General features: G+C 43.3%; 1 protein-coding gene across 13 annotated transcripts in view; it reads right to left on the reverse strand.

The window, feature by feature from the left end:
• The window catches only part of DGKI (diacylglycerol kinase iota), a 504889-nt gene that overhangs the window by 212236 nt on the left and 272720 nt on the right, over window positions 1-19933 (reverse strand). For all 13 annotated transcript variants that reach the window (XR_007920530.2, XM_070071340.1, XM_051849034.2 and 10 more), the window contains 3 exons: window positions 19412-19494; window positions 14920-14980; window positions 590-703 (listed from right to left, as the gene is read on the reverse strand). Coding sequence is in view for 12 of the 13 variants with exons in the window: in XM_070071340.1 (XP_069927441.1) it covers window positions 590-703; window positions 14920-14980; window positions 19412-19494 (258 nt within the window). In the remaining variant the exon portion in view is untranslated. The remainder of the gene's footprint in view (window positions 1-589; window positions 704-14919; window positions 14981-19411; window positions 19495-19933) is intronic.

Here is a 19933-nt window from a genome sequence, read left to right on the forward strand (position 1 = left end):
TGGCCTGGCCCAGCCCTGGCCATTTCAGCCACTTGGGCAATGAACCAGGAGATGCAAGATAAACCAATCAATCTCTGTGTGTGTGTGTGTGTGTGTGTGTATGTCTATGTGTGTGTGTATCTCCCTCTCTGTAACTTTTTCAAATAAATAAAACAAATCTTTAAATAAAAAACGTAAGAAAGAAAAACCCAATGTTCAAAAAAGTCGCAGTTCTCCTAAAGTAAGGATTGTAAATCTGAACCAGATTTGCTCTTCTGGTCAGAGCTGACTGTCGGGATTCACTCAAGTGTGCACGACTGTTGAACATGAAACTTGTGGCCTACCCAATCACTCTGCTTTGGTGGAGCCTTCCAAAGGCCCTGGGTCTGCTACTAACCACCATATTTTTCTCACACTATACTCGCCCTTCCCCTCTGGCTGACCATAATTTTAAACTGAAGAAGCTGAATAAAAGTTTACTGGTGCTTGATTCCCAACTCAAACGTGTTCCCTGGGTAACAGCAGCATCCTTCCCCTGTGTGAGCATGTCTGTGGATCTGGGCTCCTAGTCATCGATCGACAGCAGGCAGCCTCTGTGGGCAGTTCTTACCCCTCCCCAGTTGAGAGTTCGAGCCAGGTCATTCCCTGTCCCCAGAGGGAGGACTCCCACAGGCGGCTGAGGACTCAGCTGCAGCTCATCCAGGATAGAAAGGATCCAGCCCACCTGCAGAAACATCGGGGGCCAGAAGAGAGAGAAGAAGCTAAATAAGTTACACAGAAAACAACTTGAGAGGAGGAGGCTTGAGAGCAATACAGAATTGTGCTCTTTTTCTCTAGAACATCCATGTCTTAGCCCAGGAGATAAGGAACTGAAAGGCCACTACCTCAGGCAGTTTCTAAATGGTAAACCTCTTAAATGGAAAAGGACCGTTTTGTGTACGCTCCATCATATGAGCAGGACGCTGGACTCATTCATCCATGAGAGTGTAACTACAGATGTACTCTAAGTTAGGAGAGTTTAAGATTTAGGGAGGCAATGTAACAGGGAAGAGGAGGTGAGACAGGACTCATAATGAGACTGGATTTCAATTCTGGCTCATATTGACTACATAACCTTGACTGAATTATTTAGCTTCCTGGAGCTTAGCTTATATGATTTTCAAAATGTGTACAATAGTTACCTCACGGGATTGTTTACAATTAAACTAAGATGTACAGGAGGCCCTACCATGGCTCATGGTCCATGACAGCACTCATTAACTGGTTACCCTCCATACTATCATCTTGAAAATTAGTAGGGCTTTTCCAAATATGCCTGTAGTCTCTTTAATGAAATATCATGAAAACATAATTATGGATGGTCCAGTATCTATTATGTTTAGGTAGAAAATAAGTACCTATATACTAGAATCATATTCCTGCTTAATCTTTTTCTAACATAAGTAATACTTTGGGTTTAGTCTTACTACAATTACTTAAAATAATTACCTAAAACTTGGACATAGCAAAAAGAAATGCATATCTTTACAATGTTATACTAAACAGTGCTTCACATGGTCACCTAGAACTTTACTACTGCAGGTTAACATAGATTTCAGTCTGGAAGTGACACAAATGTGAAGAAAGGAAGATTACTTTAAAGGTTATGGTTTTGCTTCCCTTCAGGATATTAACCAAATTTGACTCAAGTTTAGAAAAATTATTTGTGTATGAACTACTTAATTTCTGTTCTCTTGTTCTTTCATAAATCAGCTTTATCATCTTGCTGGTTCTCTTATTAAAGAGCTATATAAATTTTTGGCATGTATTTGTTTTATATTTATATGCAAGTCATGTCTTTGGGAATAGCACTTTAACTATATATAAAACCAGAACTAAGCAATAAAAATAAGGAGACAGATGAGATAGGCTAGGGCTGCCTTTGTGGCATAGCAGGTAAAGGCATTGCATACAACACTGGTATCCCATGGGGCGCCAGTTGGAGTCCCAACTGCTCTGCCTCTGATCCAGCTCCCTGTTAATGCCTGGGAAAAGCAGCAGAAGACAGCCAAAGTGCTAGGGCCCCTGCACTAATATGAGAGACTTGGAAGAAGCCCCTGGCTCATGGCTTTGGTGTGGTCCAGCCCTAGCCATTGCGGCCATTTGGGGAGACTCAGTCTCTCTGTCTCTGTCTCTGTCTCTCTCTTTCTCTCTCCCTCTCCCTCTCTCCCCACCCCCCTCTGTTACTCTGCTTTTCAAATAAGTAAGAAAAACTTTAAAAAATATGCCAGGATAAGATAGGTAAGGCAGAACGGCTGCTCTCAAGTTTACAATAACAAAAACATTGATGTACAAGTATAGTAGGTCCAATTAGTCCTCCAGAAACACACTCCAAAATTCGCAGTGAATTCCTGAAATTGCAGATGGCACTAAACTACATATACCATATTTTTCTTGTATATACATATCTATGATAAAGCTTAATCTATAAAATACAGACACTAATAATAATGACTAATAATAAAATAGATCAATTATAACAATATACTGTGATAAAAGTCACTTAAAAATTTGAACTGTTTGTTTCTAGAATTTTCCATTTACTATTTCAGCCCACAGTTGACTGTAGCAAACTGCAACTTTGGAAAGTGAAACCATAGATTGGGAGTGAGTGGATTACTGTAGTGATTGCTTTCTATGTATAATTCCTGATCCAAGTCCTGTAACAAATTTTCTTATTGAACTTCAAGACCCTCTACATATTTTTAGAACTCTAAAATTTCCATTTCCATTTTATTGTTAAAGAAACTGAGATTAGAAGGTCAAGTGACCTCTTACTATCACAGTATTTATGTAATAAAGCTGGCATTTAGTATTAGGAATACCTAACACCAGTGTGAAGCTCTTAACTACCATAGTGTAGTGAAATTTTGAATAAAGACTAAACCCAGTCCTGGGTATGGACTGACTTGTCTTAGAGCCAATGACATGTGACATTGGAAAATTTGAAGCTAGAGAACCGATAGAAATCGAGTAATCAAATGCAGTTAATGTTTGGATTCATTAACTAAGGTCCAGAGACATCATGTAATTTCTCAAAACTAAGTATTGGAAATGATGGACTCAGGGTAGTCTCAGTTCTCTTGACTTCATGGCAAATTGTTGCTCCTCCACAATGATTACTTCCCAGGATGTCAAACTTTAATGTCACCATTAAAGTCTAGAGTTCTTTGACTTCAGAGAAGGAACACCACAATGCTCACCCAATGTGGTATACTAAAAGTTCAGGTCTATAAAAATGACAAAAAGTCTATGCAGTCTCCAAACTGGACAATTTACTGCTAGATAAATCCTTAGATTTTGACCCAGAGCTTCTAGCTCTTCTTTTAGATTTCTGACAAAGCTTGCTTTTGAAGAAAAAACAGAAATGCCAGATGCTAAATTAGTTTTGATGACTGTACTAGACATTGTTCCCCCACTGCTAAAAGCATGAGGCAAACATGCGGAAAGTAAGTAGCTCTAACAAACTACAAGAAAGGAGTCTAAAGGTCATTGAAAAGGACATAAAAACTCATAATAGTCAATACCAGGGATCAATGCTGCAGATGTAAACAGTCTGAGTAGAACCAGACTCTCAATCATTCAATATAATTCAGTGGAAATCCAATTCAGGATTCCACCAAGAGGAGAAAAAAGCCTTCTCTTCGAAACTTCTGAGCAAAGTTTCTGCAATTGCCTCTCTATGATTTATACTCAAAAGTCACCCAATTTGCTTTCAGGTGGACTTAAATTAGAATTTTTTCTTCTGACAATTGAAATATGTCTCTCTTCTATTGGACAAGATAATGCTATGAGTTACAATCTTTTCTAAAAAATGTATGTGTTTATTTATTTGAAAGGTAGAGAGACAAAAAAAGACAGTATCTCCTATCCACTAGTTTATCCTCCCCTACAGAACCCCCAATGGCCAGGGCTGGGTTAGAACTCAATCCGCATCTCCCAGGTCCCAGGAACTCAAAAAGGAGTCATCACTGCTGACTCTGAGGGTGTGTGTTATCAGGAAAGCAGAATTCAGAATGGGTCTGAAACACAAACCCAGGTACTTTGATACAGTATGCAAGCATCCTAAGAGACATTTTAACCTACTATGCCAAATATCCACCCCTGGATTTACACTTTGAACATCCACTGCATTCTAGACACAGCAATGATGGGGGAGGAGAATAAAAGACGTGTTTTCACGGGCCAAAAACAAAGCACACAATGGTAAAGCTAGAGTAAAGGCTTGGATCAGAATGGCTTCTAGCTTAGAGTCTGCTACCCATGTGATACTGGGGCATAAAATACGCTCCTTCTGACAGGAGGATGCACTGAGAAAACAGAGGAAAGGCAGGATGTGAAAAACTATGAAATCTGTGTCTGCAAGAAGCCCAGTACACCTCACTCTGGGAAGAGCTTTGTCCAGCTTCCTAGGAGCTGACAAATACCCTTGAGTTGACTGATACACTTATGACATACCCAACATGGGTACCTTGGTCATCTCCAGAAAAACCTCTGTAGTCTGAAAGTCCTAGAAACAATTCAAAACTATGAGAGAGAGGATGTGAAGTGACAGAGAGAAAAGTACAAGTCAAACAAACAAAACTCCCTCTGATGACCCTGCAAAGAGATATTCTAAATCAAATGAGGAATGCTAATACTAAAATGATGGGGGCCGGCGCCGTGGCGCACTAGGTTAATCCTCCACGGTGCCGGCATCCCGTATGGTGCCGGTTCTAGTCCCGGCTGCTCCTCTTCCAGTCCAGCTCTCTGCTGTGGCCCAGGAGGGCAGTGGAGGATGGCCCAAGTTCTTGGGCCCCTGCACCCGCATGGGAGACCAGGAGGAGGCACCTGGCTCCTGGCTTCTGATCGGCACAGCGCCAGCCGTGGCGGCCATTGGGGAGTGAACCAACGGAAGGAAGATCTTTCTCTCGGTCTCTCTCTCTCATTGTCTATAACTCTACCTGTCAAATAAATAATTAAAAAAAATTTAAAAAGTGATGGAAATGTTGGGGGATTAATTCATTGCCCATGAAATGCAAGTAAATTCCAGACAACTTTGAAATAAGCGTCCCATAACTTCCATGAACCGATGTGTCTTCTAATGTTCCCTTATTTATCTTCTTAGAGAGGCTGTCAAGAGTTCCCCTAACACTGTGTTATAGTTCCACCGAATAACGTGATTCCTCAGGGCCTTTGCATCTCCTACCATTTCCTCTCCTCTTAGAATAGCCTATCCAGAGAAGGAAAAAGTATTCTTGATTCGAATGTAAAAGTGTTTCCTTTCTTACCAATTGGTTTGCTTTAAAAAAGGATAAAAACATTCTATTTCTTTTTGTTCAGTAGTCAACTAATCGAATATTTAATTGTCCCTTGAACTCAAGCAGATAATCTTAGATTTTATCATTTCATGAAATGCCATCAAATGCTTGTCATCCACAGCATAGATTTTTTTTTCTGGTCTCAAACATCTTTCTAAAACAACCAATGTGAAGCTAGCAATTCTTTTGTTGGGGTGGATCTGCATCTTTCCTGGACACAATCCCGAATAGTTTCCTTTTCCAACAGTGACATCATTGCTACCCACCCACCAACTTCTTCAGAACACAGCATACTGCAGAAATGCAGGGAGCGGGACCGGGGTCAGCCTAGCTGTGTTTGAATCACAGCTGCATTGCATCCTGACTGGGTGACCTTACTGAGTCTCTGAATCTCTCAAAATGCCCCCCATCTATAAAGTAGGAATAATGATAGTGCCTGCCTGGGCCAGCGCTGTGGTGCAGCAGGTTAAAGCCCCAGCCTGCAGCACCAGCATCCCAAACGGGCGCCAGTTCAAGACCTGGCTGCTCCTCTTCCGATCCAGCTCTCTGCTATGGCCTGGGAAAGCAGTAGAAGATGGCCCAAGTCCTTGGGCCCCTGTACCTGCATGGGAGACCCAGAAGAAGCTCCTGGCTCCTGTCTTTGGATCAGCTCAGCTCTGGCCGTAGTGGTCATTTGGGGAGTGAATGGAAGAGCAGAATGGAAGGCCTCTCTCTCTGGTTCTACCTCTCTCTGTAACTCTGTCTTTCAAATAAATAAAATAAATCTTTTTAAAAAATAGTGCCTGCCTTTCAGGGTTATTTTATCAATTAAATAACGTGTGGACATTGTTCAGCGTGTGCCTGACAAACAGGAAATGCTAAGTTAACATTAGTTACTGTGATTTCACCTTTTCTTCCTCTGCTCTCACTTCAGGAACTTATCCACTTAAAGAAAAGAAAGAAAAGTAGAGTCCTAAGTTTGTAAATCAATATCAGTTTTGGATGACATCAAATCAAGAAGACTTTATTTTTAGGCTTTCATGAACAGTAAAAGTCAAACCATCCAGCAGCAGGAAGGGGTAACAAAAAAAAAAAAAGAAAGAAAGAAAGAAAGAAGAGAGAGAGAGAAAGAGAGAATAGACACAAATCCATCTACAATAGCAGGAGATATAGAAGCCAACTGTGTAAGAACTATCTAAGGACATGAAGCTGTCATTGGAAGTTCTACCTTCAGAATAATTATAAACCTCTTCCTGCCTGAAGTCGGGACCACACCCTGCAGGTTCATGAACAGGGGCTGTGTTTGCAGGCGTTTGTTCTATCCTAACTTCGCCACCGCTCCCCAGCACCCTCTAACTTACATTATGTGATTAACTGCAACACACAGCACTTCAGACAGCTAAGAACATCAGCCTGATGGGGACAAATCATTTCCAGCCTGCAGCGCTCTGTCCTGCCTTCATTAGGGAAAGCAGGACAGATTGTGCGAGGCAGGCCCCTGCCTCGTTTCCCCAGCAGCAGGCCAATGCTGCCACCACCTGTCTGTTCCCCACTACTGCTGCCACTGCATGCTTTCCAAGCACATTCGGAACAATATTTTCAGTCTGCGGTGCACCAACTTTCAAGGTGACTGAGGGGTGCAGACAGTGAACTGACACTTTCTTCTCACAGAACAGACGCACGTGCACTGCCTCCAGCATTGGCAGCAGAGAAGCAGGAGACGGTCACACAGAGAGAGGAGAGCACAAGGACCCAGCACTGGAGGGTGGGGTGACCCCTTTTAACTTGTGCATACGCGTCCTTCCTTCTGATATTTTAACTTGTACTTGCAGTTAGTAGTTTACAAGGTTAAAAGTATGTTTAAGATTAGCCCAGAATAAATCGAGATGAAAGTCAAGGGGTATGAGCTTTTTTTGAGAATGAGTGTAGATTCAGGCTATGTGTTCTTTCACACTGAGGGTGTGCCCTGTGCTTGCTTGTGAAAGAGGCTGGGAGAGAGATAAGTTAAAACCACGGGAAGAACGTGGCTTAGAATGATCTGCTTCTCCCTGCCAATAAAAGGAAAATAATGATTTCTTCCCAGGTTTGGCTGTGTAAGTCAGGACACGGGCTGGCTACCATCTACAATACCTCCTCATCTGAAAAACAAAGCAACATGAAATAGATGGCTAACGCCCATTTCAGTCCCAGCTTTTGAGAAGTTAAAAGTAAGCTTGCAGATCCAGCCCGCATCAGAGTCAGGAGCCGGGTAGGAAGGACTCATGGCTACACCGCAAGGAGCCATCACGAGAGTGTGTGTGTATCCAGAGTCTCAGTTCAATGCTCTTCAATCCTGGAGCAGGAGGCAGTCCTGTGGCGCTCAAGAGGTAGAGGAGTCCCAGGAAGGGAGACAATGCCAACGACCACAGGCCCCAGTAGTGATTATTTACAGCTTGTAAACATGAAGCTTTGAGATCATCCGTGTATTAGCTAACTTTTATTGCAGTGTAAAGATTAAAGATGGGGAGGAGAAGGGGAGCAGCAGTTTTGTGGCATAGTGGGTAAAGCTGCTGTCTCCAATGTTGCCATCCCATATCTGCCCCGGTTTCAGTCCTGGCTGCTCTGCTTCCAGTCCAGCTCCTTGCTAATGCACCTGGGAACGCAGGGGATGGTGGCCTAGGTGCATGGGCCCCTGTGCCCATGGAAAAGATCTGCATAGAGTTCCAGGTCTCCGGCTTTGGCCTGGCCCAGCCTCAGCTGTTGCAGTCATCTGGAGAGTGAACTAGTGGATGCAGGTTCTCTCTTTGTCTCTCCCCTCTCTCTGTCTGTACCTCTGCCTATCAAACAAATAAATCTTTTTTTAAAAAAATATTTACATTATTTACATTATTATTTACATTATCCCTCATAGTATTTTTTTTTGTCTGTTCTACTTAATATGACTGGTTTAATTCTGTAATTATCACACAGTTATTCTTAAGTGTTGAAAATTAACTGAAATGTGATCCCTGTTAAACATAAGAGTGGGAATAAGAGAGGGAAGAGATGTATAATTTGGGGCATGCTCGGGCTGACTTGCCCCAATTGGTAGAGTTGGAAACATACCAGGGGATTCCAATTCAATCCCATCAAGGTGGCATGTGCCAATGCCATCTCACTACTCCAAGTGATCAATTTCAGTTCACAATTGATCATAATGAAAGGACTAAGAGTCAAAGGGAGCACATAAACAAGTCTAGTATCTGCTAACACCAACCGATAGAATAAATAAAGGGGAGAGTGATCCAACATGGGAAGTGAGATACTCAGCAGACTCATAGAATGGCGGATGTCCTAAATAGCACTCTGGCCTCAGAATCAGCCCTAAAGGCACTCGGATCTGGCTGAAAAGCCCATGAGAGTATTTCAGGCATGGAAAGCCAAGACACTCTGGCAAAAAGATCTCTGTGAGTGAGATCCCAGTGGAAAGAACAGGTCTTCAAAGAGGGAGGTGCCTTTCTCTGAAGGGAGGAGAGAACCTCCACTTTGACTATGACCGTGTCTAAACAAGATAAGAGTCGGAGAACTCAAGGGGCTTCCATAGCCTTGGAAACTCATAACTGGTGCATAGGGAGATTACTGATGCCATAAACAGGAGTGTCAATTGGTAAAGTCAACAACAGGAGTCACTGTGCACTTACTCCTCATGTAGGATCTCTGTCCTTAACGTGCTGTACACTGAGGCTTAATGCTATAACGAGTACTCAAACAGTATATTTCACTTTGTGTTTCTATGGGGGTGCAAACGACTGAAATCTTTACTTAATGTACACTAAACTGATCTTCTGTAAAAAAAAAAAAAAAGAAAGAAAGAAAGAAATTATCAATTCCCAACTTGACTCTCACTGGGATTAAACATGACAATAGGTCTGATCTGATTTCATCATCATTTAAAAAAAATCATCTATTATTTTTCACTTTATGTTTCTGTGTGGGAGAAAACTGTTGAAATACTTACTTAAGGTATACTAAGCTGATCTTCTGTATATTAAGATAATCGAAAATGAATCTTGATGTGAATGGAAGGGGAGAGGGAGTGGGAAAGGGGAGGGTTGTGGGTGGGAGGGACGGTATGGGGGGGAAGCCATTGTAACACATGAGTCGTACTTTGGAAATTTATATTCATTAAATAAAAGATTAAAAAAAAATATTTATTTATTTAATTGAAATTTACTTATTTGAAAGGCATATTTATTATATTTATTTATAAAAAGCATTATTTGTTTATTTGAAAGGCAGTGTTAGAGAGAAGGAAAGTCAGAAAGAGAGGTCTTCCGTCCGCTGATTCGCTCCCCAAATGGCTACAACAGCCAGAGCTGGGCTGATCTGAAGCCAGGAGCCAAGAGCTTCTTCCAAGTCTCCCATGTGGGTGCAGGGGCCCAAGGACTCGGGCCATCTTCTGCTGCTTTTCTTTAGCACAGAGCTGGATCAGAAGTAGATCAGTCAGGACTTGAACCAGCACCCATATTGGACGCCGCCACTGCAGGCAGAGGCTTAATGTACTAGCCAAACGCTGGCCCCCATAAATAAAAATTTAAAAAAATTATCAAAGATAGGATCTGGATATCTTATGCCTGTAGCCATATGACAACCTCTGAATTATGCAAACCAGTTACAAAATGACTACATGTGCACAGTCCAATGCAGCAATCGTTGGCCACACATGGTGACCAAGCTCTCACATGTGGCTGACCCAAAACGGACATGCTGCAAGTGTAAAATACATGCTGGATTTTGAAGACTGTAAAAATAAAACATAAAATATATCACTGGTAATTTTTATAGATTAGATGTTGAAATGATAACATTTTGGGAATCTATTTCACCTGAAAAACTTTACTTTCCTTTTTTAAAATGACTTCTAGAAAATTTAATTATAGGGGGTCAGCGCTGTGGCTCACTTGGTTAATCCTCCACCTGCAGCGCCAGCATCCCACGTGGGCGCCGGGTTCTAGTCCTGGCTACTCCTCTTCCAGGCAGCTCTCTGCTGTGGCCCGGGAGTGCAGTGGAGGATGGCCCAGGTACATGGGCCCCAGCACCCGCATGGGAGACCAGGAAGAAGCACCAGGCTCCTGGCTTTGGATCAGCACAGCGCCAGCCGTAGTGGCCATTTGGGGAGTGAACCAACGCAAGGAAGACCTTTCTCCCTGTCTCTCTCTCTCACTGTCTACATCTCTACCTGTCAAATAAATAAAAATAAAATTTTTTAAAAAATTTATAAACACAGCTTATATTATAGTTCTTTAAAGAGCAATGGTCTATACTATTATAATAGCGTAGCTGTAAAGAACCTAACAGATCCACATGTATCCCTTTGCAGATTTATAAAGTCTCAAAGAGGTTAAAGAAACAGCCAAGGGTCACATCATCCATCTCCATCTCCACCTCCAATAAAATTATTAGGAGATATATCACTCTGCGTTCTTACACTGTTTAATGACATGCAAGTAAAGTCCAAGAACTTTTTTTCCAACATAATGCAAAATTTTTTATATGTTAAATAATATTTTGTATGCTTACACAAAATGGTTAAGAATTAACAAATCCACCATGAAGAATATTCCATTTCTGATTCCTCTTTGAGCCTTGTCACTAAACCAGCAGAATTCTGACAGCTTCTACAGTGCTAGGTAAGCTCACTAAGGGCTGAATACCTTATGTCAAATATATACCTGACACTCTTGAGAATTATACTCCATTGCCAAAATTCAGCAGTTTTTCTTTTTCTTTTTCCTTTTTTTTAAAATTTATTTGACAGGTAGAGTTATAGACCATGAGAGAGACAGGGAGAAAGGTCTTCCTTCCTCTGGTTCACTCCCCAAGTGGCCTCTACAGCCAGCGCTGCGCTGATCCGAAGCCAGGAGCCAAGTGCTTCCTCTTGGTCTCCATGCGGATACAGAGGCCCAAACACTTGGTTCATCCTCCACTGCCCTCCCGGGCCACAGCAGAGAGCTGGACTGGAAGAGGAGCAGCCGGGACTAGAACCCAGCGCCCACATGGTATGCCAGCGCTGCAGGCGGAGGATTAACCAAGTGAGCCAGCCCCAGCAGTTTTTCTTCATGGATAAATCAGGGTGCTTCTTTATAGAAATTCTGTCTCCACTCAAAATTTAAAGTTTCATATTCTAAACTAATAAAACAAAATGTTAACCACAACAATGATAAACATTTCATAAGCCCCAATGTTTTTCACACCTTATTTTAGCAAGGTAAAATATAACCAAGGTTTACATAAGGGACAAGATAATCCAAATTTTGATTCTGAGTGATTGGATGGCAGATGTTACAACTGGCAATAATAAATAGTTTAGAAGTACGCTCCAGCTCTCAAGTACATTATCTACTGTTATCTTAGGGATTCTGTTGCAAGTGACTCCGGGAGTCTAAAGTGTAACCAACTAGTGTGTTTGTGAGTCACATGGAGGACGTCTCAAAAGCACAAAATATGGCAGAGTGTTGCCTACACATATCTGCTGCGGAGAGAAAAGAGAGAAGAAAGGAGGCAGAATGAGGAAGAGAAGGAGAGGAGAAACGGGATACTCCGTGGAGATGGGGAGTTTGGGGTGTTGCAGCACTCAATGATGAATAAACTGGGTACTGATGTGGCATTGTTAAGACAAACCAGGAAGTCAAGATGACAGGCATATCCTGCTTTGACTGCTACTGAGAATCAGAGAAGAGGTGTGAATGGGGTGTGAAGTTATACGGGAAGGCAAGCAGATTTATAAAATAAGGAAGATGATGCTAGTCAAGAGCCACAGTGAAGTTGAGCCGGGAAGAACACAGTAAGTACCTCTACCCCCAGAGGGTTTGTTTTAGGTGTAATTTCTTAATAAAGAAGTTGGGAAATGTACACAGTATCGGGGCTCAGAAAATGGTGCTTCAAAGTGTGGCACTTGACAAAGAGGGTACTTTAAACTAAAGAACATTTGGAAGGGGCTCAGATGCGAAGCTTCTCTTTGACCTTCTCCTGCCTCTTACACTCCCCCAAAGTGAATCATAGGAACCAGAACTCCTCTGTTCCCAGGTGAGTCATGGAAGCCAGATTGCCTTATTTTTCCCCAAAACCAGTCCTAAAGCTAGAATTATTACCAAAACTTCTACCAGGTCCATAAAGCAATTTCCTGACCTACCTTGTCTGATACAAATCACAAGACCCTCATTCCAGAAGGTCCTGCCCTACATCATGGAGGAAGAAATACTACACAGAGGGGCACCAAGAATCTGAACAGCCTACCCCTGCTGGGTTTCCTTCAGTCTATCAGTGTTAGTCCACATGCTTTTTATACATCTACGTTTCTACATGGCTGTCAATCCCTCATCAAACCTAAGCACACAGGGGCTGGTGCCATGGCACAGTAGCTTAACCCTCTGCCTGCAGCACCCGCATCCCATATTGGCACTGGTTCTAGTTCCAGCTGCTCTTCTGATCCAGCTCTCTGCTGTGGCCTGGGAAAGCAGTAGAAGATGGCCCAAGTCCTTGGGCCCCTGCACCCGCATGGGAGATCAGGAAGAAGCTCCTGGCCCCTGACTTCAGATCGGCACAGCTCTGGCCATAGTGGCCATTTGGGGAGTGAACCAACGGAAGGAAGACCTGTCTCTCTGTCTCTCCCTCTCACTGTCTGTAACTCTACCTCTCAAATAAATAAAACCTTAAAAAAAAAAAAAAAAACTAAGCACACAAACCATTTTCCTGGAGTCTTTGAAGCCTCACTCTGAAGGCCCCCGTGTCACACGAAACTGTGCTTAACAAATACATTGTACTTTTCTCTGGTCAGCCTCCTTTTTGTTATATCAGTGTCTGCTGGGACTCTCACAATGGGGAGGAAAGATAACCACACCCTTCTTGCCTCTACATAGCAGGTCACTCATGTGTGACCCTAGAACACTATAAACAATTGAAGTTTAATTGGTATTATGGGAGAAAATTTTCATGCCAAATGCTTTTTGGAAAACTCTAGGTTAAACAAAATTAAATAGGTTTACCTTCTTTGCTATAAGACTTAAACCATGAATTTATAAGCTAACTGTTTGTATTGTGAATTTTGAAGAATGCTAAACACTCAACTGAGTATTTTCCACACTGAAAAAATGTTATTTTTTTTAGCTGAGTATCTTGAGGGACCAAAGAAATTGTTCTACCTCATTCCAGTCACAACTATTACCACTGGACGTGTATTCAATACTGTATCACTTATGTGCTATAAGAGATTGCATTGCCACTTTTAATAAAATATTCTAATTAGAGAAATTAAGAAAAAATAATTCAATATATAATCCTAGATCCTGTGAAATAAAATTGAAACAAGAAGAAAAACACACTGGTCAACACAATCTAAATGTCATGAATCTCAATTCCTCACTCTGCTAAATATATCAGAATAAACAGAAGCCAAATGGGGAAACAGGTGAGACATCACAAATAAAGGAAAATAGATCCATGATATTAAATTTTAGCCCAACTCTATCTTTTCTTCAAAAATGAATACAAATAGGACCAATTAGTAATCTTTAAAGCAAGCTAACAGTTGTCAATAGCAGGAGTTTTAGTTTCACTAGAAAAAAATGCAATAATTCAAATGTGTCTACTTCTTTCTCCTTACCAACTGTGCCCAATTACTAAGAATAAATTTAAATAGGTTTGTTAGGTAGGAAGTTAGAAATCAGCCTGTGTGTAGGAGAGGGGCATGAGAGGAATGCAACATCTACAGAAATGCAACTGGGAAGCAGCCCAGTATTTGCACTTCCAAGTCCTGCCCAGACCCTGATAACTCTCCAGGTGGTCCCAGCCCTTCCCCAGGGAAAGCTCCCCAAGACAATCCTCTCTACTCAGCACCAAATCAGCTACCTGGCCTGACAACACGGAGCAATAAACCATTACATCCTTCCTCCCAGGCAGGCACCCTAGGCCTAGGGCCTTAAGGCTCCCCCAGTCTGATAACACCCAGTGGTGTACCTAGGGAGGGATATTCCTAATTTATACTTAGCAAACCCTTTTCTTGGAGAAGAGAGAGGGGGGAAAGAGAGACGGTAGGAAGACTCCCTTTAAAAACCAGGAGCCTGAACCAAGACTGCTCAGCTCTCCGCTCTCCACTGCCAGGTATATTCTCTCCATTTATCCTTGTAACCTTGCTTTCCCCCAGTCTGAGTGACTGGGCGCTCTCTCTCTCTCTCTCTGTCCCTTTGGTTCTGATGGATGCCCTGTCCCCAGTAAACCTTGCTACTGTGCTCTCTGTCACACACCTGAATTCTTCCTTGCACAAAGACAAGAACCCCACCACTCATCTCCGCTAACAGGTTCATATATATTTTTAAAAGAATTTAACTATCTAAATGTTCATTTTAATAATTTTACCAAAGCTATACCTCATGGAACAGAAAAGAATATAGCTGCAAAAATAATTCAAGGTTTAGACAGATTACATGTGTCTCCACGAAAATAATAAAAAGATGCCTTCTGACCCCAAGGGGCTACGATTCACATGAAGGAGACATGCATTTGAAGTGACTGGAAAGACTCGAAATGAAAAAGAATTGTCACAGGAAAACAATAGGAAAGTTTTAAGAAAAAAGGGAGGGAACTGGAATTTCTTTCAAGGACCTACCGTTCCATCTCCACCACAAGCCAGAATCCGAAGATTTGGTACTTTCCTGTACAACTCAAGCCTGTGAAGGAAACAGAGAAAAAGATTAAGCGAACGAACACACTCCTCCTGCCTGCTGTGGAAAGAAAACAGGACGAAATAGGTGGGAGTTGTGTCCACTGGAGAAAATGTGTCATCATGACCCCAACAACTGGAACCAAGTAAAGCAGCAAATGCTGTTGTGAGATGGTCCACATTGGAATGAGATTTTAAGGGATCTAAGAGTTTTATTTCCCATACTTCTGATTATTTTAACTCACATTATTTTTTTCATTAATTTTGACTTCTCTCATTCTATTTTTTTTCCATCACCTTCCTTCTCCTTGCTCAAAGCTCATCATTGACTGGTAATCAATTATCCTTATAAGTCTCTTCCTCCGATTTATTAGGTTTTCCTGGGTCTATCTATTTTTTCAAGTCTAAACTTCCCACTCTTACTCCTAGGCCATCTTTTGCAGAGAAATGAGGAGGATTCCCCACTATCATTACTACCATACACACAATTCATCTCTCAACTCACTCTCATGCACCCCTACTACACTCCAGCCAAAAATGGGAACGTCGATGTTCTTGACTTTGAATTTGTCGCTCCCCGTCTTCGTGGAGGAACGACACAGGACCCTGCGCTGTTCTTTCGTCTGCTCGGCCCTCCCCGGGTTTGCTGCTGGTTCTTCCTGGGTTGGCTACCGTCCCTTCCACCTCTGTGGAAGGGCGGTTCCCCCTGCCACATTCCCCACTTCCGCGGGGGAGCGGCACACCGCCGGCCGGCTCTCTTCTCTCCCAGCGCCATATTGTGGGAGAGCAGATGCATAGAATAAGTCTTAATTCCAGTAACTTAGTCTAGTCCGAGTTGCTCCCAGTTGCTCCCCACAGATCCCCCTTTCTTTTTATTTTTGGCGTTGATACGCGCCTGTCTTCGGTGTCCCGCGGCACACACTCTGCTCTGCTTGCTAGAGTTGCCACAGGTTCTTACAAGTCCTATCAATCAGGCAAACCGAATCTGGGTCCTCTCTTCGCCATGTTGTGAGGAGGTTTTCAGGCGCTGATGCGTGCCTGTGTTCGGTGCCCTGCAGCGCATGCTCTGCTCTGCCTGCAGGTGCTTACAAGCCCTACCAGGCAAACCGAACTCAAGCCTTCTCATTGCCATATTGTGGGGAGGCCTATTGGTGTTGATTCGTGCCTATCTTCGGTGACCTGCGGCTCATACTCTGGTCGAGCCGCCTGCTGGTGCTTACCGCCTTACTAATCAGGCAGACCGAATCCAAGCCTTCTCATTGCGGTATTGTGGGGAGACTATTGATGTTAATAACGTGCCCGTCTTCGGTGACCTGCGGTGCATAAGCTGCTAGCCGCCCGCAGGTGCTCATCACCTCACTAATCAGGCAGACCGAATCCAAGCCTTCTCATTGCGGTATTGTGGGGAGACTATTGATGTTAATAACGTGCCCGTCTTCGGTGACCTGCGGTGCATAAGCTGCTAGCCGCCCGCAGGTGCTCATCACCTCACTAATCAGGCAGACCGAATCCAAGCCTTCTCATTGCGGTATTGTGGGGAGACTATTGATGTTAATAACGTGCCTGTCTTCGGTGACCTGCGGTGCATAAGCTGCTAGCCGCCCACAGGTGCTCACCACCTCCCTAATCAGGCAGACCGAATCCAAGCTCTCTCATTGCTGTGTTGTGGGGAGGCCTTTCTATTTCTCTATTTCTCTATCTCTGGGCATTCCTATTTCTCCCATTTTACTTCTATCTTCCAGCATTCCTATTTCTCTCATTTTACTTCTAAACTTCTGTTTCTCTTATCCCTGCGGCTTCCCGGCGCCCGCCCCGAGGCTGCTTCTCGGCACCCGCCCCGCGGCGGCTTCCCGGCTCTGAGCCGCTTCAGCCCACGCCTCTCTCATCTGCGCGGCTTCCCGGCTTCGCGCCTGCACCACGGCCTCACACCAGCCCAGCGTTCCCTATCTACTTGTGCCCTGCACGCTCTCTCTGCGCGCGGCAGCCTCCGTGAGTCACACAGCGTAGCTTACGTCTCCGCCACTAGCATTCAATCTAAGTTCCCCAGGCTAACCTGGCGAATTCAACCCAGCTCATGTTTCCGCCCCACGATTTGGCTTCCTGTCCTTTGCTCCCCGGGCTAATCAGACGGATTCCAACCTGGCTTACGTTTCCGCTTCTGGTTTTAACTTTTTGCCCCTTATTCCCGGGCTAACTTGAGAATCCCAAAGTGGCTTTCGTCTCCGCCTCGGCCTGCCCCCCGCGGCTTCAATTTCCCTAACATTTTTCTCTACCCGGTATGTTTCCCCAAGCTTTCTTCCAACAATATTCCTCCCTCATTTCTCCTGGCTTCTCCCCACAGTCCGTATCCAAGTCTGTTTGTTCTAGCTTTCACTTTCGCTTTCGACCTTAGAGATTTCTCCCAGCTTCCCCCCGTAGTCCGTATCCGAGTCTATGCCTAGGCTTTCAATAGCTTTTTCCGGCACTTTTTTCGTCCGGCTTTTCCCTAGGCTGTTTGCTAGTCTCTCTCTCCGATATTTTCCACTTCTTCCCGTTTCTTCCCTCCTAAGTTTCCTATCCGTCCTAGGTTTCCTATCCGAGTCACGGCACCATTATGTCGCTCCCCCTCTTCGTGGAGGAACGACACTAAACCCTGCCTAGGCTTCATATCCGAGTCACGGCACCATTATGTCGCTCCCCTTCTTCGTGGAGGAACGACACTAAACCCTGCCTAGGCTTCATATCCAAGTCACGGCACCATTATGTCACTCCCCCTCTTCGTGGAGGAACGACACAGGACCCTGCGCTGTTCTTTCATCTGCTCGGCCCTCCCCGGGTTTGCTGCTGGTTCTTCCCGGGTTGGCTGCCATCCCTTCCACCTCCGTGGAAGGGCGGTTCCCCCTGGCCACTTTCCCCACTTCGGCAGGGGAGCGGCACACCGCCAGCCGGCTCTCTCGGGGGCTGCACAGGTGTTCCCCTAGGTGTTCCCCTTAGATGTTCCCTGGTGCATGCCGTCTCTCTCCTCCTTTATAGTCCTCCCCCGCCAATCCCAACTCGGCTGCCCACACGCCGAGTATGCTGCTCTCCTCCAATCAGGAGCAGGATCAGCTCCTGGAGGTCATCACTCAAGTTGGCAAGAGGCAGCTGTGTAGAAGCTGTTTTCTTCTCTCCCAGCGCCATATTGTGGGAGAGCAGATGCATAGAATAAGTCTTAATTCCAGTAACTTAGTCTAGTCCGAGTTGCTCCCAGTTGCTCCCCACAGAATTTGCCTGCTTGAAATTAGATCACTTTCTCTTTCCTATTGGCACTCAAGAAAATGCAGTGATACTGCCCCATCAAATCTTTGCTGAAGTGACACTGTTGACAGCTCTGTTCTAGAAAAATCCTGTTTTAATCACATCACATGGTGGGGGTTGCTGAAAATGATTCCTGCTATCCTGTTCCCTACGGTGATCTAAAATGTCTGCCCAAGCAATCGACAAAATTATACCTTTAAGAGGGTGCAAAACAGAGAAGCGGATTGGTCTTAGCAAAATCAAATACAGAAAAATATATCAGAAGTCTTACAGCAAACTCTAGTGGCAAGGGAATGCACAGAGTAGAAGAATCACAGAAATTCTCATATCTCATGTTCTCCCACATGCTTAAAATAGGATTTATCTATTTTATACAAAAATACTCCTTCTCTAGATATCATCTGAGTTGACACCTCTTTGTTTCTTGAAACTGCTACTTATTAAGAAATAATTGGTATATTTATGTTCTCCTGCTTATCAGATAATATCGGACGGTTTTATAGATGCATTTAAACAGGGAATCAGACAGCAGCAGACATGCCCCTGCTCTTTCTCACTACATAGGATCATCTATCTCTGGATTTTATTTTCAACACTTCTAACAAAATAAGAGAATGAGATTTTGGAGAAGCTCAGAAAAGGGATTGAGTAGGAATTAACAAGTGCCCTCCACACTGGACTCCATAGTTATACTCAATGAATAATCAACATACATCTCTCTCCAATGCACACATTGGCATGCATACACACTATAATTCAAATGTTCACAAATATGGCTGCCCTTCCCAGACCTGCACTGACATTTCTATTCGGGTGATCTCCAAAGTATCACATGCATGCATAGAGAATTAACGCATACTCTTTCAACTCACAAACCTGCTATGAATAAGCTATAGCTGCACACACACAAGCAGCACACACTGGACATATTAAGAGTTTACCACTAAGAAGATGCATTTTGATGGGAAGTAACTCATTAACAAATAGGAGGGCACATCAGATGACATTTTAAAAAAGGGAGGAGAACACAGGCAGAAAGTAGATGAGAGATGGTCAGATATATTTCCCAAGATAATCAGATAATGGGGCTGGACCTTAAGGCAGAACATTCTTCTCACTTGCTGAAATACATACAGACCATGGAAGGTATTTCTAGACTTACGCATCCTTTGGCCCTTCCTGAGAAAGATCAAAGACCTGTCGTGGATTCAGGTACCACATGAACATCTGCAAGACTTTAGTTCCCTGTAAAGGAAAAAAAAAATGAAAAACTAGGAAGAAATTTCCCAATATTAATTACTCATATAAAAAAATTTTAAAATCCTTTTAATAAGATAATATCTATTCTAAACAGTAAACCCATGGGTTTTGGCCATACATAAGTGGAATATTCAGATTAGATGTTTGTCTAACATGTGTAACTCTGGGCAAGCACCTTAATATCCATAAGCTCAGGCCCTTTTCTCTTTAATATGGGGACAAGAAAGCTTAGATCATATACTTGGGGTTTGAGGAGCACAAGCAGTAAGTGCTTCATAAGCAGTAGCTGTTTAGTCTTTTCAACATTTCATTATGTATGAAAATCCATATGGGGAAGTTACTAGTCAGTCCACGTAGTTTAACATTAGTTTTTACTTCATTGCATAGATTATTGTCTCTGCATAATACATGGCAACATTAGCTA

Source organism: Oryctolagus cuniculus, chromosome 3 (assembly GCF_964237555.1).
Source record: "Oryctolagus cuniculus chromosome 3, mOryCun1.1, whole genome shotgun sequence".
In the NCBI taxonomy this organism is placed as follows: Eukaryota; Metazoa; Chordata; class Mammalia; order Lagomorpha; family Leporidae; genus Oryctolagus; species Oryctolagus cuniculus.